At 49.7% G+C, this 24,985-nt stretch overlaps 1 protein-coding gene across 4 annotated transcripts in view; it reads right to left on the reverse strand.

Annotated features, from left to right (window-relative positions):
- Positions 1-24,985, reverse strand: part of RIPOR2 (RHO family interacting cell polarization regulator 2) — a 107,705-nt gene that overhangs the window by 4,305 nt on the left and 78,415 nt on the right. For 2 of the 4 annotated variants that reach the window (XM_080805408.1, XM_080805409.1), the window contains exons 13-14: positions 21,061-21,699; positions 18,075-19,133 (exon numbers count right to left, since the gene is read on the reverse strand). In XM_080805408.1, coding sequence (XP_080661534.1) covers positions 19,062-19,133; positions 21,061-21,699 — 711 coding nt within the window. In that variant the 3' untranslated portion in view covers positions 18,075-19,061. Of the gene's footprint in view, positions 1-1,504; positions 1,596-2,659; positions 2,744-7,081; positions 7,285-10,084; positions 10,244-11,211; positions 11,374-12,338; positions 12,475-15,364; positions 15,537-17,800; positions 17,983-18,074; positions 19,134-21,060; positions 21,700-24,705; positions 24,856-24,985 lie in introns of those variants that run through there. The other 2 variants (XM_080805406.1, XM_080805407.1) reach the window with 2 other exon arrangements.

The raw sequence follows: 24,985 nt of genomic DNA on the forward strand, positions 1-24,985 counted from the left end.
GCGCAGCTGGAGTCGAGGACCACTAGCTGGTGGTGTGAGGGGGCGCAGGGACTGGGGGACCCACGCAGGTGAAAAGCCAAGGTGAAGGGGCGCCTGGGTGGCCCCGTTGGTTAATCGTCTGCCTTTGGCTCAGGTCAAGATCCCAGGGTCCCAGGATCAAGCCCCACATCGGGCTCCTTATTTAGCCTCTCCCTCTGCCCCTCCCCCGCTCATGCTTTCTCTCTCTCTCTGTGAAATAACTAACTAAATTATTTAATAATAATTGGAGATGCTGCTGGGGGTGCAGCTGAAGGGAATCTCGGGGCACACCCAGCAGGGACCGGCTTCTTCCTCTGGCGCTGGACCGAGGGGCGCTGCTGGCTCTGCGTTACTAACGTCGGGCTCACCTGCATCGTTGTTTCAGAGCATGAAGGGATAAAGGAACCTCGAACTAATAATACCCTGGGCACATTCTTAGGGAGTTAAATAATCTGTATGCCTAAGACCGCCGTAAGGAATAACTGTCTCATCCTTTAAACCAACAGACGCTGGCTGGGATTTCTGTGCAGCAGATGACATATTCAATAGCAGAAGGAAGTGTTATTACACCAGTAACTGTAAGAAAGGACGCCTCACAATGGACAGGTTCTCATGGTCATCATAAAGGCCCGGAGAGTCTCCCTTATGCTATTAAGCTACTCTAGTCAAGCCAGAGTGGCTCTTTTCCAACGACTATTATCACCCGGATTAGATTTGAGGACTTTCGGGAGTCTGGTATTTACACATTAAGAGCAGGTGTAGGATTAAAACAACAAGTCTCTTTGGGGGGCAGGAGTAAGAAAGCTTCTCTCCACCCTCAACACCTCGCAGCAGGAGTAAACGTATGCAGCTCGGTAGGCGTGAAGCTTTCCCGAGTGACGCAGAGGGGGAGATTTATCTGGGTATTCCAGAATGGAAGAAACACTTCACTTCTCTGGTGTCAGGGTTCATGTGGGCGTTGGCCCAGGGGGCAACCAGGGGGTTGTCGGAGAGCCAGGATGAGGCCCTGGAAACAGGGGGTGAGGCATTCCTAGGGGCACAGCCCCGCAATGTTGGCCACTCACAGCCCCCCTGCCCCCCGAGTGCCAGCCCAGCCTTGCTGTCCCAGCAGCATTCCTGACGACTGCCTCCACCTCACAGCTCCAGATAGTGCACACCCGGATCCATCTAGAAGGGCTCCAGAGAGTGACCCTCACCCTCAACAGCCAGATGGTGAGAACAGGCCATTGAAGGAACACGGACATTGACCAGTTCCTCATACCCCATGTCACATGCCCTGTGTGTCACATACCCCGTGTGTCACACACCCCACGTGTGTGACATACCTTGTGTGTGCGAGTGTGACATACCCTGTGTGCGTGACATACGCTGTGAGTGTGAGCAGAGAGCCCACAAAGGGAAACCGCTCAAATAGCGCACACGGAGCCTTTCCTGCCACTTCCCTCCGAGAGTGCCGAAAGGAAGCAAGTGGGTAAAAAGAACTCACCGAGGGACAAGAGGGTCTCTGAGGCCACGTCTCTGACCTCTTCGGTGTCGGACTGACACAACGTCACCAGCATTCTAATGCTTTCAGTGGCCTGCAGGGAGAAGGTGGTGAGACTGTGCTGACAATTGTGTCTGGGCTCCCAGAGGGCACAGTACCCCACAGCTCGAGGGGACAGTAGGGCCATGTCACCCAGGGGACCCCACCCAGTCTCCTGGTGTCAGCCAGGATGAGCAACACCTGACCTTCCTGGCACGAAGCCCCCACCATCCGCTAAGCCCCCCATTTCCCAGAGGACTCGGGTGTGGGGAAGCCGACCGACTAGCCTGCCTCTCCAGGAGAGCCCACTCCTGGGGGTCCTTTCCACTGTGCCTCCCTGCTGCCCGCACAGCGCTAATGGAACAATTCCTAATGTTTAGCTTAGAGACCAAAACAGAGGCGCAGAGCCAAGGTCGGTGGTGGGAACTTGTCTGGGTGTTTACACTCATTCATCCAGCACTTTCTGAACCGGGCAGTTCGCCAGGCATGGGAGACTCTGCGATGAACAAGACAGGGTTCTGGCCCTTAAGCGTATACTTGGCCCATTGCTCTCAGACACCACTTCCTCTGTGAAGACTCCCCTGGTCAGACCAGGTCACGTTTCCCAGCCGTGTGCTGCTCTGGCCCCTGACCCACCCTCCCAGGCCTTATAATAAGTGTCTGTCCCACCGTCTGTCCTTCCACGGGACTATAAACACTCAATAAACAAGATGAAATCGGAGGAGACAAACCATAGGAGACTCATTGGAGAATCATTGGAAACAACCTGAGGGTTGCTGGAGGGGCAGTGTGTGGGGGATGGGGTAACCGGGGGATGGGCATGAAGGAGGGCTCCGGATGTAATCAGCACCGGGTATTACACAACTGACACATCACCGAGCTCTCCCTCTGAAACTAGTAAATGTTAACTAGAATTTAAATACAGAATTAAAAAAAGAAAAAGAAAGAAAAAGGAAAGTGAACAAAAATATCCCCAAACGAATACACAGTTTACACAGCAAAGGAAGTAGGACATGTTGTTAACACCCGTGCTTCCGAACACGGGAAGAGAGCTGCTACATGTTCTTGGCCTAGACTGGCTCAGAGCTGACCCGCTGGGGCTCCGAGGCTGGGTTTTACCTGCAGGCTTTTCAGGGCCAGACAAGCCGCCTTCTGGAGCTGGAGGTTTGCCTTGGTCAGCACTTCACAGTAGTAGAGCAAGGCCTGAAAGACAGGGAGGGGCACCGTTCGTAAGTTTCAGCGGTATCCCTATAAATAAGACAGGTCACACCACCTTCAGAGCAAAAAAAAAGCCATTAAAATTCGTGTTTATTAAAAGAGCTATCTCTTAATTGAATACATTAATTGCTGATATTTTACCAGGTCACCGACCCTGGGGAATCTGAAGTTGGAAGATCCGAAGTTACGTTTGCAGCTTTCCAGGGACCCTGAGGACTAGGGAAAGTGCTAGGAGGGTTTAGAAGGAAGCGGAGAAGAAATGTGTTAGCCCCGTGGAAAGCTCCGCGAGGCCAGGGGAGTTCCATGGAAGACAGTCACCTTCTATACTTCCCAGGGCAGGTTCAGGAAAGGGAAGTGTGGACCGGGCCAGGAAGGGTTAGATGTCAGCTGGGAAGCTCAGGGAGAAGGTGACATTCCAGCAGGGGAGAAGAGCGGAGGAGGCAGGGACGTGGCGTGACGGGGGTCTGCTACACGAACCTCAATGTAAAAATGAGTTCTTGTTTTAACCAAGCTCGTGTCGTTCTCAATGCCTTACTTCTCTTAGATCTATTTCCCAGGGCCACGTTTCTCGTCAAGGTCTTGATTTCATGCCTGGATCACCTCCCATCCATTTCTGCTTCCGGCACCTGATGGCAATGGGCCCCTTCTTCAAGAGTGCATGGAGTCCTTCAGGAGCGCACCCAGCAGCCCCTCTCTCGGAAAAGCAGAGGCCTCCCTTCTTCGTTTGTGCTCAGCATCGACGTGGAATGCCTGCCTCCTCCTGGACTTTTCCGGATCCTAGGAAGTCGGCTCCTCACTCCCAGCTGCCTGCTGTTCCTGCCACGCTCCCAGATGTGCCTGGCGGCCGTTCTCTGCACCGGGAACCCCATGAACTTTGCTCCCCTTTGGACAGACCTTGTTCCTGAAGATCTTCAGAACTGGTTGGAGAACCAGGCCCTGCTTCACCAACCACCATGTGACTGGCTCTCTACCATCTCTCTGATTTCCTACGACTCACATTTTCCTTGCTTCTTATCAAGCTAATTATCATTACTTACATACACCTGTGTTTATAAGTAGCCATCTTTCCAATACGCCTCTCCACTTGCTCATGTGGGATTTTGACATTTTACTCAATTTCCTGTGCTTTGGTCTGTTGATCTGCAAAATGGTTGAAATAATAGGCCGCCCACAGGACTTTGTGAACGTTTGGTGTGGTGACACGGCTCAAAGATTGAAAACGGGTCCTGGCACAAAGTAAGCCCTGCATAAACAGAGCTGTAGGATGACTTTTATTCTTCTACACATCTGAGTATTCATATAATTGTTTATAGGAGAAAGATACAACAGTGACTCCATGTCTGCTGAAGGTCCCTACCGGTGAAGACCTTGGTTTTTGGTTGTCTTTTTAAAGAGTTATTTATTTATTTTAGGGGGGAGGGGCAGAGAGAGAGGGACAGGGAGACTCTCCAGCAGACTCCCCGCTGAGCGTGGAGCCTGAACTGGGGCTCGATCCCAGGACCCTGAAATTATGACCCGAGCCATAAGCAAGACACAGATGCTTAACTGACTAAGCCACCCAGGTGCCCCTGTTTTTTTTTTGTTTTTTAAATTTATTTAATTCTTAGCACCTAGAATGATACTTACACTTACTGAACGGCCATCAGATGTGATGACACCACAGTGCCTGGATGAAAGAGCTTGACACTGTCACCAGCCGTCTGGTGATGTGTTTGCTCATGACACGGCCTATAGCTGGGATTCAACACGGCCTGTTTCCTCAGTTCTAGAAAAATCCCGCACTCTTAAAAAATGGAGATGTAATTCACATTCACATTCACAATTTTCACCCTTTAAAGCATATAACTAGGTGGTTTCTCGTGTGCTCAGAAGCCACCTTCACGACCTCGTTCCGGATCATCTTCATCACTGTGCCCGTCGGCAGTCCCTCCCATGGCTCCTCCGTCGAGTTCCGGCAACCTCTGCTAGCTCACGCTCTCTCTCTCTCTCTCTGTGTGTGCATTTGCCTAATCTGGACATCTTGGGGGAATGCAATCACATGATACGTGGCCTTTTACATCCTGTGCTTTCTGTCAGCCTGACGGCTTCGCGGTGCATCCCTGGGGCAGCCTGTGGCAGCATTTCGTTCCATTCAGGCTGAGTGAGACCCCACTGGAAGGAGAGATCCAACTGTGTACTCGTCATCTGATGGGCATTTCGATTATTTCCACTTTTTGGTTGTTATGAATTAATAATGATACTAAATGTCTCATTTCACTTTGGCTTTTGCATGGTTCTCATCAAGTGTGAGCACATAAAGCTTCTCTCTCTTCCTCCATTTCCCTCTGGTACCCCTCCCAAGAGCCTCCAAGGTTAAACCACCAAACCAAAATTTAACCAGTCCCCCAAACCGAACGTTCCAGGCCTAAATGGCCAGTAACAGCTTAAATGGTTCTTGCTCTCAGGCGTGTCCGCATTATAACAACACTTCCAGAGATCTCAAGTGTTGGATGTGGGCCCAGGTCAATCCACCCCTGGTAGAAGGATCTCTGGATAAGATTTCTGGACCACACTGTCCCTTGGAGCAGGAAGCCTGAAACTCTGCGGGCTTGAGCAGAAGTGGGCACTGTTTCCCGACTCGAGAAAGCATCTGGCCCTTCCCTTGGCCTTGCAGAGACGTATGATCTCAGAGAGCAAGTCGGCCTCCTCTTGCTCGTTGGAGTTTGAGCAGCTGCCCGAGAAAGGGTGAAGCTGGGAGACTCAGCTTGGTAAGAGTTCTGGGAAGCAAACAGGAGGAGCCCTGGAAAGCAAGACGTCCCCATCACCTTGTAACGTCGTAAGCATCCCCTCTGCTGGGTCCTAGATGATTAGAGGAACAACAACAACATCCCAACAGCCAAGAATAGATATTTCCCACTTGGGTGCAGGGTTTGGGGTGCGTAAAAAGCATCAAAAATGAACCTACATACAATGTTCAGTTTGTTTCAATGGCTACAGGTTTCCAAAGGTCCGAGATTCACAGAAACGCGAGCTCTCACCGAAGTAGTTGTACATGGCTTTAGCCGTTCACATCTGGTGGTACAGAATTGATGTACTAACTTTTGCTGTTTCATATGCAAAAACATGGAAAGAACTCAAGGTTTGGGGAGGGCGGGTCATACATTTCTAGGTGGTATCTAAGCTACACCTCCTGACGAGTGTGCCACCGAAGCCGTCTTCAGTGAGCGAGGCTCACGCGTGAGAAATGAATCTGAGACCTAACGATGAGAACTGAGCTGGAGACGCAAACATCCCGCCCTTCCCTCGCTTAGCTGATGCCTTAGAAAAGCTAAGCCCTTCTCAGAGTTCAACATTAGACCTTTCCCAGGACAAGAAGGGGCCAAGTTTAATTTTCTTGACCTGATCTGAGGACTGACATGAGTTATTTTTTATTTTTTAAGACTTTATTTGAGAGGGAGAACATGGGCAGGGGGAGCAACAGAGGGAGAGGGAGGAGCCGAGCAGGGAGCCCGACACGGGGCTCGATCCCCAGATCCTGAGATCATGACCTGAGCCAAGGGCAGATGCTTAATCGACTGAGCCACCCACGAGTTAGTTTTTAGAACAATTGTTCAGAGTGTTAAGGGCTCCCCAAGGACCAAGGCTGTTGCCTGTACAGGGTCCCCATGTGCTTGAATTACAGATGCTTGTTACCCGTGGATGGTACTGAGTTAAAGCCACAGACGAGGTCTACTGCCTCTTCCCTGGCAATGAGCAGCTACAGCTTTTAAAATCACAAATACTCTTGTTCTCTGAGTCAGTAGCATGGTGACTTGGCCCCAGACTACTCATAAAATGTGTGTGCATGTATGCTCACCATGGTATTTCTCAGAGTTGGAAACTCGACCAATGCCCATCAGCATGGAACGAGAAAATAAATTATGGAGTATCCCTGAGATGCACAGTCATCCATCAAACCAGATGAAGGGGATTAACATGTTCTAACAAGGAAAATCACCGCGACATAGTACATTTAAGTTAGTTACACAACAGAACAGTGTGACCTCATTTAAGAAACAATTAATCATATATGTGAGCAGATACATAGGAAAAAATGAGAAGGAACATACACCAAATTATTAACAGTTCCCTCTGGGGCCTGGACTTATGGGCGCTCAAATATTTGCAGTATATTTTTGTAGTTTACATAGTATTACATATAATAATGTATATATATAATTACATATATTATTAATAGGCAGTAGAAAGTTATTTTGATAAAAAAAACAGATGGCAAAATATGCATAGTAAATGGTGGAAAATTAAACCAGCTTCTGGCTTGCTGTCCACGATTTGGGGCTTTACCTTTTCCCTGAAATGCTCGTTTCTGGAGGCTGCGGCCAGGTAAAGCATCACAGCCCGGCTCACTTGGCCGTCGTCCCCCGTGAGCAGCAGAGCCAAGGTCCTGAGTACTTCCTGCTGGGCGGGGAGACCGCTGGGCGCGAGGTCACGTATGGCCTGGAGCAGCTTCTCATCTTTCAGCGACTGCAGAGTCTGAATCAAGGAAACTAGCAAGTGGAAAGAAAGCAGGAGACCTTCTAGTTCCATCCAGGTCATTGCAGTCAGTCAATCAGAGAAAGACAATTATCATACGATCTGACTCACATGGGGAATTTGAGAAACAAAACAGAGGATCATAGGGGAAGGGAGGGGACAATAAAATAAGATGGAATCAGAGAAGGGGACAAATTATGGGAGACTCTAAATCATAGGAAACAAACTGAGGGTTGCTGGAGGGGAGGGGGATGGGCATGAAGGAGGGCACGTGATGGAATGAGCACTGGGTGTTATATGCAACTGATGAATCACTGAATTCTCCCTCTGAAACTAATAATATGCTGTATGTTAATTAATTGAATTTAAATATTTTTTTAAAAAAAGAAAGCAGAGTTCACCTTCTGACCATAGGGTAATAAACTCACTGAAAATATAAATACGACTCAGGTATATATACAATAAAAGGCTCAAGTATGAAAAATGAGCCTATGATAAAGGTGATGTTTCCAATTAGTGAGAAATTATTATTTTCACTCATGAGTGAAAATTTTCACTAATATTTGAACTATTACATCATTCGAAGAACTATATTAAGGCAAACGGCAAAACATATGAGGGACCCAGTGAAGGTGGACCCCCGTCTCGTATGGCCAGACTGAAATAACGTACAGATGAATTAAATAGTCCAACGTAAAAATAGAGAGCAAAGAAAATACAAGTACACACTTTGTCCAGTCTTCCTGATGATAGTAAACGCTGCTGTCCCTCTTCTAGTCTTACCCGCCTAGCAAAGCCCTCACCCCGAGTGACCTCAGCTATCCGTTCTCTCTGTCGGCACTTGGGCAGAGAGGCGGCCAACTAGGAGAAATCCAGTCAGTTGGTTGGAATATGGAGAGGGCATGACAAAAATATAAAATTCTGAGTCCCGTGTGGACACACTGACCACGTTCCAGGACTAAGGAATATATTCCAATCCCTGACGAGGAATCCAGCACGGTCTCGATTAGCCACAGAAACATTAGGGTGAGAGCATGTCTCATCAGTGCAGATGGGAAAATAAAACCTAACATCCATGTTCCATCGGTAGAATGGCATCCTCTCTACCATGGACACATGAGTGAATTTTGGAGATTTTTTTTTTCTTTTAATTTCCTATTTTTCCTGCTGGGGATGTTCTGGTCATTTTACTGCTTTATAAATAAATACCCCAGCAGGAGGTCTCAAGACAGTAGTATGTATAACAACCAAACAATGGAAAACAATCTAACTGTTCAACAATTGTCAACCATATTTGTATGCGTCCAAAGGCAGGGGTGCTACAAAACTTAAAGAAGTTTCAAAGAACAACGTTAGATATAACATCAAAAAAACCCTAGGATAGGGGTGCCTGGGTGGCTCAGTCAGTTAGGCGGCTGTCTTCAGCTCAGGTCATGATCCGGGGGTCCTAGGATCGAGACCTGGATCCAGCTCCCTGCTCAGTGGAGAGCCTGCTTCTCCCTCTCACTCTGCCTGCTGCTCTGCCTACTTGCGATCCCTCTCTCTCTCTCTGTCAGATAAATAAATAGATAAATCTTAAAAAAAAAAAAAACCACCCTAGGATATACTACTCTATCAGAAATCATCACAATTTGGAAATTTACTCAGAAAACTGCCTTAGCAAGACCATGACAAACTGAGAATGAAGAAATGACAACTATCCCAAGGTGAGAGCCTCTGGTCTCTTGCCTCCGCTCTCCTTCCAGAGCTCCGGACCAGCGTCTGCTCGTGGTGAGGGCTACGCAGACTCTCCCATGTTCCGACTGGTGTGGCCGCAGGTGGAGGAGGATGTGAGGCTTCTCCCTGGGATGTAACCTCAGGGACAGATGTGTCTGTGCAGGGTTTGATGTTCCAGAGAGAAGGGCTAAGCCTGGTGCTGTGCCAGCCCATCCAATCCTAAAGAATGTACCTCATTCCCACCCCTTTTCCCCAGCGCTGTCAGGCCTCGGTGGGTTTACAGAGCATGGACGTGGGAACCAGAAACCAGCCCCTCATGTCCTGGCTCCACTCCTAAAGGGGTTTTCCCTCCATGCAGGAGCTTGTTTTATTTCTAATACTTGAAGCACCACACTGCTAGGCTGGTGGCCGTTCTTCTCATTCCTTGGATCCCCAGCTGGAGATTGGGTTTTCCATCATCTCTCCTTTCCTTATCAACATGCCACCCCATCTGCTTCCTTTTTTTTTTTTTTTAAGATTTTATTTATTTGAGAGAGAGAGAATGAACAGAGTGGAGGGGCAGAGGAAGAGAGAGAGAGAGGCAGACTCCCCCCTGAGCAGGGAGCCCAATGTGGGCCTTGATCCCAGGACCTTGGGATCATGACCTGAGCCGAAGGCAGATGCTTAACCGACTGAGCTACCCAGGCACACCCCCGTTGCCTTCTTGGGAATCCCACTTCTGCTTATAATATGAAAGCACCACCAAAAAGGGCAACCTGAAATAGTCTCCACTGTAGGCTTGATCCCACAAATAGCAAATACAAATTAATTAAGAATTAATTAATTAATGAAGAAAAGAAATGACATCGGTAAATCATTTAGCAGCTTCTCGTCAACATTACACCCCTGCTGGGTGATTGGGACGCTCCGAGTAAACCCCCGCTTCATTGCCAAGAGGCGCACTAATGTTAAGGATCCAAAGTCACTGCAAAGGCAGATCTGAACCCAGCTGTGGACTTGGGGGGAAAAAAGGTTCCCCTCACTCAACACTACACCCAAAAAGCCCAGAGCGGACTCCAAAGGGAGCCACCGCACAGTGTGACAAAGAACACGTCCCACCTTGCTTGGCCAGCTGGTTCAAGTGAGTCTCGAGGTCGCTCACACCGTGGCTGGTAAAGTAACCGTAATACTGGAAAACGGTGACGACTTCCAAAGGGAGGCTGGAGGGGAGTAGTGGCTCAGCCCGGTCCAGGATTTGGGACACCAGGGTTCGGAACACTGTTTGGAAGGGAAAGATGGGAAGCAGCTTTGAAGAGACATGACCGTCATTCATGTTTTACTGCGGTACGTGGCAGAGAGAAGTCTGGGAGCTGAGCCGCTCGGTGGGTTTTGCATTGATATGTACACATACCTGTCTCCGCCATTATGGATGAGGTGCAGAACTCGCCTGGCTCCCCATAAGGTAAGCTTGTGCCCCCTTCCCACCATAGGTTACTAATAATCTGACTTCCATCCGCATGAATTAGCCTCGCCTGTTTTTGAGCATCATGTAAATGGAATTATCTAGTAGGTGCTTTTTGTATCTGGCTCCTTTTACTCAACAAAATATCTGTGTGATTCATCTACACGTTGCTTAGAGCAGTAATTGGTTCTTTTTAAAAACTGCTGTGTAATCCCCTACTGTGTGAATCTGTTACTATTGATATAAGCACAATACATAGATACGATACTACGCATATGCACATCTACATACACACATACATACCCACAAAATACACTCATTTTCTTGTTGGTGGGCATTTGAGTTGTTTCTGATTTTTGGCTTTTGTGAATAAAGCTGCTATGAACTTTCCTAGGCCTGTCTTTTTTGTGAGTATAAGCAGGTACTTTCCTTGATATATTTAGGAGCGGAACTGCCAGGTCGTAGGGCAGGGGTACATCGAGCTTTAGTGGAAATCGCCCAACAGCTTTTCCCAAGTGGTTATTTCCCATGGCACCCTCGGATTGGTTGCATTTTAATGAAGAAAGCCTACAACCACCTAAACGGCAATATAGAAACCCAGAGCTTTTAAGAGTCACTGCTGATATTCTGATTTAAAACATGTCCAAGTCTTTCTTTTCTTCGAGGGTACTGAGCAGATGCTGCTTTCTCTGCAGAGTCAGTCGTTGTCCCGGGGGAGGGACCCACCGGTGCTCACTCTCAGGTCAAACGGCAGAGATGCTGTCCCCCCACCGCCGCCCCTTACCTGGGTCTGCAAGCCCAGGGTGCTCTCTGTTGATGGTTCTGGCAAAGCTGGCTTCCAGCTGCTTCATAACTCGGTCGGCCGAGCTGTGGTAGACACCGGCTGGGCTGCAGCACTTGGTCCAGAAGGACAGCAGGGACAGCTTTTTGTGAAATTCTGGGATGGCTGGAAGAGAGAGCAACCCCGACCCCACGTCGCACGTTTTGAAAGAAGCAGGTGAAGAGATGAACCTGTGTGGGGGCGGGGCAGGCACCAGGGCCCCCTTCTCTCTCTCTTTTAAAAAAAAAAATTCTTTTTTAAAGTAGGCTCCACACCCAGTGTGGGGCTTGAACTCACGACCCTGAGATCCAGAGTCTTGGGCTCCACCAATGGCCAGGCGAGCCAGCCGGGCATCGCCCAAAGATTGTGGTGTTGAATCGGAACTACAAGATCTCTCTGTACTTGGCAGATTTTCCAAAGGACACAGAAGGTATGACCCCTCTGGCCTGGGCAACTGAGAACATGCAGCAAAAGCAAAACTGTTTGCTTTCGGACATCGGAAGATGTCCTCGCTGTGTCCTCTCCGGTAACTTGGCAGCAAAACACGGGATAGGCTCGGAGAACGGAACCTGGGGCGGGTTTTCGGAAGGCGCTGGAACAGAGCTGGAGGGGCCTGGAGGAGTCTGAGCGGGGCCAGGGGCCTCTCACACTGAACTCAGGAAGAGCATCACGCCAGGCAGCCCAGGGTCAGCGTCTCCCTGGTGTGTGGTTGTGATGGCCAGGGGGCGCCTGAGAGCAGGGAGGACACGAGTCACTCACACCTGGAGTGTCTGGTCCCTTTTTCTGCCTCTCAGCCACCTGCCAGGGCTCCCTTTCTCTGGCAGAGAAAGTCTGTGAGACGGCCTACGAGGTCAATGCTGGTTCTGTTTACGGACACCAGTCCTGGCGGGGCTGGCAGGCCCTCCAGAAAACACTGGTTGGTCCAACTGCTGGTTGGACTCTGAGGTGTTCAGGAGACCACACTGGGGAGGGGACATTCCTCTATTTTATGTCCCGAGCATGCCGAGCATGCGCTCCTGCAGTCCTGAGGCCGCAGGGACGAGATGCCGCCGGCGAGCGCGGGCATGGAGGTGGGACACGCATGTTCTTACCTTCAATGACGGAACTGATGTTCCCTATGTTCTCATCGCTGACGGCTGACAGCTTCTCCACCACCTGGATTTGCCTAGAAAGCTTCTCTAAGAGACTGCTCGCCACGAATGGGGTTTTGCTTGAGAAAACAATTTGCTGAGGAGACAAACAGAACCAGGGGGTCAGTCCCGCTGCTGTCAAGGGAGGTTTCCTGGCCCAACCCCCTCCTTCCTAACTCAGCGGTCAGGCTAACTCAACCCGTGCGGTGATTTAGTTCCGGCTTGAGAACGTTCCTCATTCCAGGCCGATGACAAGAGCTGATGAAATCACACATGTTTTTGTTGCTTTACAACCTTTTTTCATGCCTGTATAGATTCTGGAACGTTCTCAATAACAGAGCTGCAAGGTTCTGATAAAGTTGCCTTTGCTTTTATGTACCGTAAATCTTGTAAATCCTCTTTGAGACCATGAAGGCATATTTAGGCTGCTTATCTGTGTGCTAACAGAAAGAAAGATTAATTTCACAAGTAGTAATTTTTCACAGCATGGACTGAGTTCCTTGTTTTCAAGCTGAACGTTAAGAACATGTTGTATAATAATCATGATTATAATCAAGGCTATCTCGTTCTAATTAATGAGTGCTTTTTATGTTCCAGGCACTGGTCGGAGCCTTAGCTCATGTGATTTCCTACAGCCACCCTGTGAGGTGGGTACTGTTGATAGTGCATTTCAAGCATTTTGTTTATTTATTTAGTGCCCAAGCACATAGAGGGGCAGAGGAAGGAGAAAAAATATCCCAAACTGAGTGCAAACCCCGAAGCAGGGCTCAACCTCACGACTTTGAGATCACGACCTGAGCCGAAACCAAGAGTTGGACCCTTAACCCACTGAGCCACCCAGGTGTCCCTTGGTATTCCATTTTACTGCTGAGGAAACTGAGGCCAGAGAGATCAAGTAATGTGCCCAAGGCCAAATACATAGAAAGTGACTGCACCTATGTGCAGGTCACAAGAGTAAAGGGCATGAGAGAGGACAGAAGTCAGTGGCTGCCTCGATGTTCTTGTCCTTTCTGTGTCCCTTGGAGACCTGTCCTGGTCACGTGGTGGGCATGGAGGCAGGATGCATCCTGTACTAAATCCCCTAGAACACACAAATAGGATTTTCAAATTCAGAAGTCTCATGAAACAATTATGTACAACAATGCCTTTCATGGAAGTAAATACAGAAGAAATGAACTGCTTTGGGGCATAATTATAGCTATTATGATTCTTATGGAATGCCCATTTTTATCTCTTTGCAATTATATGCCAAATGAAGACATTAACTCACCGATTCAGCAGCAGATGTGAGTTAGAAATTAAGTTTCTAATCCTTACTTCTTTATTCCACATCTTTTATATCTACCTCTTTTGTTTTTCCTGGCACTGATGAGCTGACGTGTGATAACCATGGCCTGAGTCTAGACAAGAACATGGCACTGAACAGTGTCTGCTGATTCCTCTTCGAGAGAAAACATCCATTCATTTACGGAAGAGAATTCTCCTATGTTTCACAAACTAATGACTTCCCCTCTAAAAGGCAAACAGGTCCTTGGCTCAGCCCAGAATCAGGCTCTGCAAGGACAAAGAATGGTGAAAACTGTCTCATTCAAGGGTTTGGGGAATAGAGAATAGCTAAAAGTAAATCACAGTCCTTGCCCATTTTGGTCTGAAAAAAAAAAAAAAAAAAAACCAAAACAAAAAACAAAACCCGCGCCTCCTGCCAGACTGCCAGTAAATGGCTTGCAGTAAACAGCTTACAAATTCGGTAGTCAACAGAAGAGATCAACGGGGATGGTGGCCAACTTAGTGACAAGAGTCCTCATTGCCCACCAGTTTCCCACAGTGTCTGAGGTGACTCTGTGGTTCTTTATTCAGGGAGGAGAAGCATGTGCTACGTTGCATCAGTACATTACGGAAGAAGCACACTAACCCACTTCCGGTCCCTCTGCGGCCCCTTCCTCCTGTCCCTGCCTCTCGTCTTCCAGTGGGTCCCCTGCTCGTAGGAGCATGACTCCTCCTTTTTGGCCCCCTTTCTGCCTGGCCAATCCCCCTGCAGACCTTGACATCTGCTCTCACATTCTTCTCCTGTTCCCCACACGTGCAAGCAGGCTAGAGCAGACAGGCAATCAGGCACGGAGGATGCGTTTAAATAGATGCTCAGGAAAAAATGCTTTGTTCAAGACAGCTAAAGCACTTCCTGCAACCAAAGAATTCCCAAATCTGTGCTCCACTACTGTAAAACCTTAATCGGTAAACAACCTGAAATGAAAAGAAAATTAAGGCCCACGGTGTCCCAGAATGAGAGCTAACTGGTAACGATAATGTCCTATGAAAGTGTTCTTTCTCATCGCTGGTAAGTCTTTATTCCAGATCTGGAAAGCTGGGGTTATATGCGGCAGCATTTTGCCTTTAACTGTCCGGGTGGTAGAAAGATAAGTCAGGAGACAAGTGCACACCAAAGGACGCTCAGTAACTCTCACTTTCAAAGTCCATTCATTTATAGCTGCCAGAACACAAAAATTTTTCCTTAGTCACATGATTCTTCTCTTTTATCAAATGATTTGACATCAAGAACTAACCTAGGACCTTTTAAAGTGTGGAGAGCTAAGGGGTGCCTGGGTGGCTCAGTCGGTTAAGTGTCTGTCTTCGGCTCAGGTCATGATCTCAGGGTCCTGGGATCAAGCCCCACATCAGGCTCTCTGCTCAGCAGGGAGTCTGCTTCTCCCTCTCTCTCTGCCGCTCCCCCTGCTTGTGCTCTTTCTCCCGGTCTCTCAAATAAATAAAATCTTAAAAAAAGAATAAAGTGTGGACAGCCGGGTTTTAGGATAGAAAACCCAGGGCTCAGGGAGGATGGCCATGCCCATGAGAATGTTTGAGTTGCCCCAACTCAAAGGAAGACGGTTCTCTTATTCCTGAATTTTCATTTCTCTGGCATAACTGAAAAAGGAAGCCCACCTTGGTGCGTCCACAGCCTGGACTCTGAGGCACGCGGTCAGCAGTCCTACCTGAACAAGCTGGGTGCAGTACTGAAGGTGCCTGACGATGGTGATATCCAGGCTTTCATTCCCCGTGGTCAGCGGCAGAGGGCTTCCGGCCACACTAGTCCCGACCCCGGTGTCCTCTGTCAGTGCTTCGCTAAGGTGCCCCCTGGCTTCAGGGTGTGTGGCTCTGTAGGTCCTGGAGCAGGAAGGGAAGCGAGATGTTAGCTTCTTTTGGCATGGAAACCCCAGGTCACCTCAACAAAACTCAAGAAAGGCCCCCTCTGGCACCCACTGAATGGGAGGCGTTCGCTAAGCCCGCCTTGAAAAGCCGAGCTAACTTTCCAAAGCTGCTTCTTGGTTCAGCCTGGTCAACCCATGTGCCTTGTTAAAAGATCGCACAAACAGATTACTCCCAGAGTTCTCTGTTTGTTGCTCGAGCACAATGAGCCCTTTGTAAAGGCGGCACACCAAGGAGTCTTTGAGACGGACTCTCGTTTTTGTGCTTGTTATACTTGCTTGCTCTGTGGATGGGAAATTGGCAGATTTTCTGGGATTTAACTGTCCTCTGTATTTGTGGTCGCCCCAAGAGCAAGACCATTAAGAAGTAAAGTCAAGGCTTTTTCTTGGCCTCAGATCAATTGTTCCTTGAAGAAAAGGAGAAAGTTGCCAGCAGGAGACATGACGTTCTGCCCCAGACAAAGGCGACAAGGGGGCATCTGAATCTTCCCAGGCGGGGGTTGGTTCTGCCTCTCATGCCTGGTTTCAGCCTCGCCGTGGAGCTGTCTCAAGTTGTATCGTGACGGGCACTTAGATTTACAAATAAAACCTGTTGCCTCTATTATCTAATTTTGTTCTGAAAATTAATCTGTGTGGGAAAGAGGGAGTAGCTGTCTCATTGCACACATGGGAGAGCTGACTGGCACAGATATTCACCACCGTGTCCTGTTACACAACCGGTGGCGACTGGGCAGCTAGTGGCTTCTGGGTTCGCGCCTCCCCCCAACCCCAGCCCCTGGGATTTAGAAATATCATGCACCTGAGCTTAGAGGCCTTGAACATTTTCCTCCAATTAACTTTTACCTCCAAGGGGAAAGCACCCTGCTTGTGTCCGCCATCAGCGCATATTTAAAACACACACACACACACAATTCCCACAATTTCACCTAATCCCACTGATGACATAAAGTCAATCAGTTTAGACAATTTAGTATCAATGGTCTACAAAATGTACAAAACCCGTGATGGTTTTGTTGTTGAAATGCTTCTGACGGCAGCAAAAATGGATGTTTGGACTGAGGTCTGACTTTGACAAGCCATGTAACAGCTCACGCTAACAAGTAGATGGATTTTCGGTTTAGACGCATTTCACAAGTTCAATCAGGTTAGAAAAATCTCCGCACAGAATGTAGGAATAGAATATAATGTCAGCCTTCCAGTCATTGAATAAATTTTGCTGGCCAGGCCCTTGGCTGGAGAAATCTGTTTCTCACTTTTTTGTTTCCTGATTTTGGAAGAATGACCCCTCCAGGGATGAGAAAATCCTCAAAACTGTTATTATAATATCACCTAGAGAGGTTTGCGAAGATGGGACAGTTGGAGTTCCTCGTAACTGGAAAGCCGGTTTGCATAACACGTCGGCAGCAAAGATGGTGGAAATCCACACTTTCCTCCGGGGAAGTATGTGTGTGCGCTTTTTCTCCCCCGGCAGTTAATGAAGGTGAGTAGGCTCAACTGTGTTTGCGTTGTTTCCGCTGAAGTCACAGAATGGACCCCAGACTCTAGCTCCAAACACAAGTTCTGGCTGTCCAAGAACACTGATGGAGAAGGTGACACTGTTTCACCTTCATCGCCCCCTCCCGCTGCCTCACCCCTGCCTGTCCCAGAGAAGGTGCAATCAGGTTTTAGCCACGAGTTGGTCAACCCTCATTCTAAGGGAAATATGTGCCCGGGCTGACCCCTGGCTTTGATAAGGGCACCAATAATCTTGATCTGGAACAACTTTGTCAAAGGGAGCAAGAGCTAAAGGGGTGGAAAAGGCAGAGACTAACACAATGAAGAGATTAGAAATCGCACCCAGACGGAGGAGAACCAAGTACAAACGGGTCATCCAGTAAGGCTCCTCCGGAAACATAGTGTATCTAGTTAATTTGGAATTAATTACACTGGGGTCAGGAAGCAGGCCCCGAACCGTCCAGGACGTACATGTATACACACAAACACTCACACAAACGTGTCCCTTTCATTTATGAGGAAGAAAAGCAACCCATTTTTCCTTGAACAGCGCAAAAGAGGTGAATGATACATAAAAATTGTCCTGGACAGTAAAAGGGAGCCAAAAGTCAATGGCCATTCCTGTGGGAAGTTCTCTCCTCCTGGGAGGGGCCTGGGAGGCGACGCACAGTGACGGAGAATCACTCTACAGACCTTAGAGGTGTAAGCACACACTAACGTTACACTTACCTATTTTTCTCGGTCTCAGTGTCTGAAAATACCGAGTCCGCGCCTCCGCCAACATTACAAACCTCATCACCGTCCTCCTCCTCGTCAAAATCAGAGGTGTTCAGGAAATCAAAGCTTTCTAAAGCACTTTCGACTGTAAGACTTAAACTGGAAGACCGGCTGCGGCTTCCGGCCGGCTTGCACTGCAAAGGCAGAAGGCATCAGGGAGAAGATCAAAACAGCCAGAGGCAGAAAACACAACACGCAACATTCAACTTGAGATGCGACACTTTCTGGGTTTTTTTCAAGCTTTTATTTTTTGGTTGTGGTTGGCGTTAAAAAAAAAATGCATTTAAACCCTTCATATTAAAACAAAAAAAGTACAACGATAGATAAAATGACACAGCATCTGGGATTTGTTCCCAAATCATCTGGCGAGAAAGAAGCAGGAAGGAGGACAGAAAAAACAAGACCGGCTCTGAGTTGACATCGTGGAATGGGAGACGGGCACGCTGGGGTGCCTTCTAGGGTTCCTTCTGTTTCTGCCTGAAGTTTCGTTTTTTTTTTAAGATTTTTATTTATTTATTGGACAGACAGAGATCACAAGTAGGCAGAGAGGCAGGCAGAGAGAGAGAGGAGGAAGCAGGCTCCCCACAGAGCAGAGAGCCCCACGTGGGGCTCCATCCCAGGACTCTGGAACCACGACCCAGGCCGAAGGCAGAGGCCTTAAACCACTGAGCCAACCAGGCGCCCCTCTGCCTGAAGTTTTATAATGAAAAGCTGAGGGACTTTGATAGCCCAGAAAGCCCTGGGAAAGAGAACTGCTCTAGCCCTCCCTCTGCCTGGCGCTCAACCCCAAAGGAGACACAACCAGCAGACGAGTCTGAGAAGCCAAGTATAACCGATCCGTAACTTTACACGGCCATGTCTGCGCTGTCCCGAGACAGAAGCCGGCTGCCCAAGGAACCCATCCCGGGGCTGGAGGATTCTCTACTGCCAAACACAGACAGAAGCGTGACAAGCAGAATAAGGCCAGTTGCTATGGGCACAGAGACAGGAAGATGTCCTTCCAAAGTGTTCAAGAGGACGGACGCTGGGGTGGATTGAACAGGACCGGTCCTGCAAGGCACAAGAACCAAAGGTCCTCCTTCCAGTTAGGTGGCACTCCTTGCTGACTTCGTAACACAAGGCAGGCAGCGCCTTGCAGGGGTCTGTCTCTGAGACTCAAGATGGCACAAAAGCACAGGGGAAACCGTCTTTCGGTCTTTAAATCAGAGTTGTCTCATTCACCCTCAGTGATCTCCGTCCCAGAGGCTGCATCACTTAGTCTCTGATCCTCAAGAGGCTTAGCATCCTAGGAATGTGAACGGGGGGGAAAGAGAAAGCTTTGTCTAGCGGATGCTTCGATTTTGGCTGGATCCATAGCCACTTGCCCCAGGTCTAAACTCAAACGCTGTTTTCCATCTCAGAGAGAGAGAGAAAGAGCCAGTCCAGATGCAACTTACTTCTAGGTTCTTCTTTCTTAACCAGCTACCTGCCGAACTTAACCTCACCCATTACGGATGCGTTTAAACATGGATCCTAACAAAGGGATGGACAGACACTTAAGGATTTTCAAGGCGGGATCGTTTTGGAACAACAGCAGATGGAAATAATACTCTGGAAAGAAATCTGTGGCCCCCGGGTTGTTATGACTCACAGACGGCTTGCTCAGTGCTCACTGGCAGACCCCGCTATCTTAGCCATCTAGATGCCTGGAGATGGGAGCTGCTCTCCCCACTCGCTTTCTCTAAGGCTTCTGCTGGAGGTGGGGGTCAGTTGTGTCTTTAAATTTCACACCTTTTGCCCACTAAGCGAAGCTGGTCAACTCTGCAGACCAGAGTCTGTTGAGGCGGCAGAAGATGTCTTCACTGGAGTGTTAGACAAGCAGCCTCCATGCAGGAGTCCTGAGCTGGGGCTTCTGAGAAGTGTTTTCCAGAAAGCAGAGGCAGAGCGCCCTGGCCTGCTTCTTAGTCTGTCATGAGTGCGGGAGGACCTGGAGAGTCGGGGCAGGAAGTCTCACCTGCCCTGGGGACAACCCCCCTCCGAGGTCGTGAGCACCACCGAGAAGGGTAAGACAGTCCTAAAAGCCTTGGAAATGTGCTCCCACGTGCCACTGAGAAGACCACGTTTTACAGACGGTCCCACAAGGGGATGGGACGGCCTCCTGCGGGCGGAATCTCAGCCGAACCCCGGCACCTTATTTTCCAGTCCAGCTGATAGAACAGGTACCCAAAGAACTGCTCTTTTGTGGAAAAAGGAGTCAGTTCGCCTTCCGTATAGCAAGACCGGAGTGGCAAAGCTGAGAGCACAGGAGGTGGCTGTGGGATTTGGGACAAAATCCCAGGTTCTGTCTTCCTGGGCAGTGTTTTAGAAAGTTTATGCCCAGTGGCAACATAGACATTCTGGTGTGGCAACAGTAGCCTCCTTCCTGGGACCTCCTGCCTGAGAGGGGATCATCCCTCTCGCTCTCCTCTCCCACCCAGTGTACCCTGAGCTGTCTGGGCAGGGGTGAGGTTGAGAGAGAGAGAGCTCTGGTGGTGGTGGTGGGGGGGGGTCCCTGGTTTCTAGAGCACAGGAGATGACGACTTGCAGGTCCCGACTCACTGGTTGGGACCAGACCAGACTGGAGGAGGAGGGGTGCAGGAGGAGGTGGGGTGGGGGGTACAGGGGGAGGCAGGGTGAGGGGTGCAGGGGAGACAAGGTGAGAGGTGTGGGGGGAGGTCGGGTGGGGGGAGCAGAGGGAGGCAGGGTGGGGGTGCAGGGGGAGGCAGGGCGAAGGGTGCAGGGGGAGGTGGGGTGAGGGGTACGGGGGGAGGGAGGATGGAGGTATGGGCCTGTGGCTCCCACATCACAGTTGCCTCACTCTTGACTTCAGTCAGAAAGGGACTCTATCCGGTAGCATCTCAGGGAGATTATGATCCCCAAAGTGCCTCCAGTTCCCTTCTGGGATTGCGGTGACTGACCGCGGGGCTGGAGGGGCTCGGGCCTTCCGCATGGAAGACTGGAGACTTCCGCTGGAGACTGAACTCCTAACCAACTCGGGGAAACTCATCTGCGTGAAGGAAATAAAGACGAACACGCACTCTTGGTGTTTAAAAGTCGGTGCCATTCAGATGACGACCGTCCCTCGGTTCTGTGATGCAGGGGGCTCAAACACCAAGACACAGTACTTCCGAGAGAAAGCTGGCTTCAGACGCCTCTCTCCACACCTAATCTGATTTCCCTAAAATGGTACTTACTTTTAGGATGTCATCCAAGTGCATGACTTCTTGGTTCAGGTCCTGAAACTCTTTGTACTGCTCCTTGTGTGGCTCCAAGGCAAGGAAAAGCCCGCTAAACGCATCCTCTAGGCTTCCATCCAGGAAGGAGCGACAGCCTTCAGATTCTCCGCTGACGGAGCCCTCCAGGGCCAGCCTCTCCGTGGCCCCCGGCACCTCCGCCGAGGTCAGCCTCTTGACCAGCTGCTTCGTGATGTTTCCTTCAAACGTATCTAGTTCCACGGGCTTGAGCTCCGAGGCCTCGTCGGACTCCTGTAGGAGGGCCTCTGCCACCTCCTTCTCCAGGAACAGAGGGGTCCCGGGCCCGTCTGTGTCCTCCTCCACGTGTGGCTGTGGCTCTTGGCCTTCTCCGGAGGAGTTTCTAGGAGATGCTGAGCTGGAGTCATCCGAGCCCTCGTTCCGGGAGGCCAGGCTGCTGTGGTTCCGCTCTGCGGGGGTGATGGTAATTTCTGGGTTTGCTGAGCCTGCGGTGGACAGGGGGCGGGCCGCGTGGGGGGTGAGGGCACAGTCCCCGTTGGGCAGGTCACTGAAGCTGAGAGACAGGGGCGTTTTCTCCTCAGCTGCCTTTCCGTGGTCAAAGACGTCATCAGGTAGATTAGACTGTGGATAAAAGGCATCTCGTTATTATTTTAAATACAAGGGATATGCTGGGTGGGATTTCTTTCCAGACACGATGCCAGGCAATTAAAACACACAACCAGCGCTCTCAGAATCCTAACATGTTAGCTGTTGATTCTGTGTGTGCGCATGTGTGTGTGAGGCAAAAGAAAAGCCTTTACAAACCATTTCTGGTGTTGAGTCTCAGTGAAAGTTCATTATTCCATTCCTAGGTTCAACAGTTTTCAGAAGAAAAGATTGGGAGAGGGGAGGGAACAAAGCCTATTTCCTAAAATCCAGGATCTCACAGTATTTGGCAGCCATGATTATGAATAACGCTACCAATTTTTTTTTTTTTGGCATTTATCTTAAAAGACGTTCCAACACTCATGCTAGTTCACTCAAAAGATGTGATGCTTTGTTCTGCTTCAGTTCTCATAAATTATTTTAAAAGACTCTCTACCCACAACTCCCAAGCCCTCGAAAATGTTCTATTAATTTAGTCACCATGCCACAAATAACCGAAGGCCAGAAACATAGTTGCAAAGCCTCCGTAAAAATGGGAGAAAAAGACGAATAAACTTAAAGCTCTCCCAGAACTGAGTCTAGAAATACCACGTCCTCTTGTCAAGCCGACCCAGGCTGGGTCAATACACTCTGTGATTCATGAAGCAGAACTCAGAAGGGAGAGAGGTTACGAATACCCAGGTAATCAAGATCATTTGTTTACGCAGGCATTAAAACGATTTCCAAGTCATTGCTCCCTACACTGTGGTCTGTGCCATGTCTCAGGGCCAAGAGCTGCTCTGTGAGAAAAGTTTTCTAGTGATTGGAGATCAGCTCCTTGGAAATGGATCATTTCTCTTGGGCTCTGGACTGATCTTTAAAGTAAATGGTTAAGTACCAAGTGCATGTCTATTTGAATTCCGTGGGAAACAAGGAAAAATCACAATATTGCTGGGAATAAGCCCAGGAAACAAAAACGTTCCTGGTAGTGAAACGGAGTAGACAGAAAGACAAAAGCTCCCTGTCCTCCCCAGCAGTCCTCCTGGTCCCCCCACCCCCACTGCTGGGCTGGGGACCCCCAGATCCTAACCCGTGCAGTTAGTTCAACCCTAACTTTACATTCTCATCTGGCTGGAGGGCAATACATTTTAACCACGGGGATGAGTGAAGGGACGCGTCCCTGGGACACTCAGGTAACCTCTGCAGGCTCAGGGTCGCCTCTAGAGAATGCTTTCTTCTGTGACTGCTCCCCAAAGAGTGCTGCTCAGAGTTCTGGGGGGCAGGCCCGAGAGTGGAAGTTCTAGAAACTTCTCAGCAGCTGTCGAGGAGCAGGTGGGGCTCCAAGGCCCCGGAGATTGTTTAATTCAGTGCCCTCTGTCTGCCCCCCACACCCTCCACCTCGAGGGGAGAGAAAGGGGGAACTTCTGGAGCATCTCCCAGAAGCTCTGGGCCCTCCAGGTGGTCCTGCCCCATCTCATCTCATCTTCAAAGCACATCCCTGGCCGCCTGGGGTGCAGGGAGGCTCGGTGAAGGCAGGGGGACCGCTCAGTTGGGCTCTTATTCAAATCCCAAAGTCCCGGTCAGCCGTTTACCTAAACCCGACGTGCCCCTGCGTAAGTGGCCAGTGTGGAGTCAGACTGAGCTGAGACGCTCTGGTCAAGGGGACTTCTGGGGCGCCAAGGGGACCTGCCCATGAATGGGCACACGACAGGACAAGGGAGTGAGCTCTAACGAGGTGCGGCATCGTGAGGCAGGACCCCGACACGGGGATGGCTGCCAACCGGGAAACAGGTGGTCCCGGAGCTCAGCCCCGCAGGATGGGGAGGTTTAGGCGAGGAGGAGGAAGTGTCTTCCAGAGGAACGGTGGGTGTGCACAGACGGGAGCTCGCGAAGGGGGGGGTGCAGCTGGAGGGTGCTTGGGGCTCTGGGGGCTGCAGCAGGAGACCAAGAACCGGCAATGGCAGGCAAGACAAGCTTGCTGAGGGCCGGACAGGTACAGCTGCTCTGAGGGCTCTGCCTTTATCCAAAAGGCTCCAGGAAGACATGGAGGTTTTTCAAAACTTGCTCTCATTTAAATTATGCTATTAAAACCCCTGCCAACTCCCTCCGGAACTTACAGTACATGAGCATGAACATACACATTGTATCAATAGCTGTGTATACAACAGCATCTGCTATATGTCCATTTTTGGCCCATGTGTTCACGCACATTTTCCTTCTAGAATGTTCCTATTTGCCTTGGAAACTCCGCTAGGTTAGCCTGGCCCTTCTCACCTGTGTTTTGTAATTCACCAAATTAGATGTAATGATTTTCATCGTTAACTAGAAAACTTTTTAGTCCTTTCCTTTCTGGATGTTCAAAGATTACTCTTTTTTTCCCCAAAGGTAACTTTTCTATGTCTGTAAAGAGCAGACCCTTCCATGTCCGTATGTTCTTGCGTGATTTCTCTTGGGACAGGATGTATGACACAAGAACCGTAGCTTCCCTGTTGTATTCCTGACTACAAACGAAAGAGCTTCATTTACTAACGTAGAGAAAAATTAACACGCGCTACCACAAACTAAGGCGAAGACCACCTTTAAATAAAAGTAGCTCTAGGAAAGTGGGTACGAAGGCTTCTGACTCCCTCGCACGCCAGGTCTAAAACTGAGACTGTCCTTAGTAATAAGCTCGCTTAACCTGGGAACAGACACCTTTCCTGACCGGGAGGTGGGGCGGGGTGAGGGGGGTAACTGCATTTTTCAAAAACGATGATCTTGTTACCATGGATATCTTCGCCACCGCGGAGAAAATCACGGCACAAAAGCAGGGCTCAGGGATGAGAGGGACACGCCGGGTCTGTGACAGAGGCGCATGCAGGAACACACTTCCCGCCCTGGGGACAGGACAGCTGTGACCACTGCCCCGCGAGGGAGACAGAGGAGAGAAGAGACACATGGAAGCAAACGCGCCCCGAGCCCCCGAGGCGAGCACTGCACGGCGGGCAGGCCACCCACACTCACGGAAAACTCTAGCTCGGCCTTGGGTCTCAGCCTGAGGGAGGGCAGGTCGCTGAAAGAGCGGCTGCGGTGCAGCTTGGCAAAGAAAGTGTCCTGCAAGGCACTCAAGACAGACAGCCGCCGCGGCTTGGCCGCCGAAGGATGCAGCCACCTCTTCGAAAGTCAAAGCGAGACAGCGGAGTTAGCGGGAGACAGCGGGCACCGTGTTTTGTGAGCATTCTAGCAAGCGTTTCTGATGACTGCGAGGAGGCCCTTACCGACATCTGTTACCTAAAAGGCTGAC

This window comes from Martes martes (assembly GCF_963455335.1).
Source record: "Martes martes genome assembly, chromosome: 6".
In the NCBI taxonomy this organism is placed as follows: domain Eukaryota; kingdom Metazoa; phylum Chordata; class Mammalia; order Carnivora; family Mustelidae; genus Martes; species Martes martes.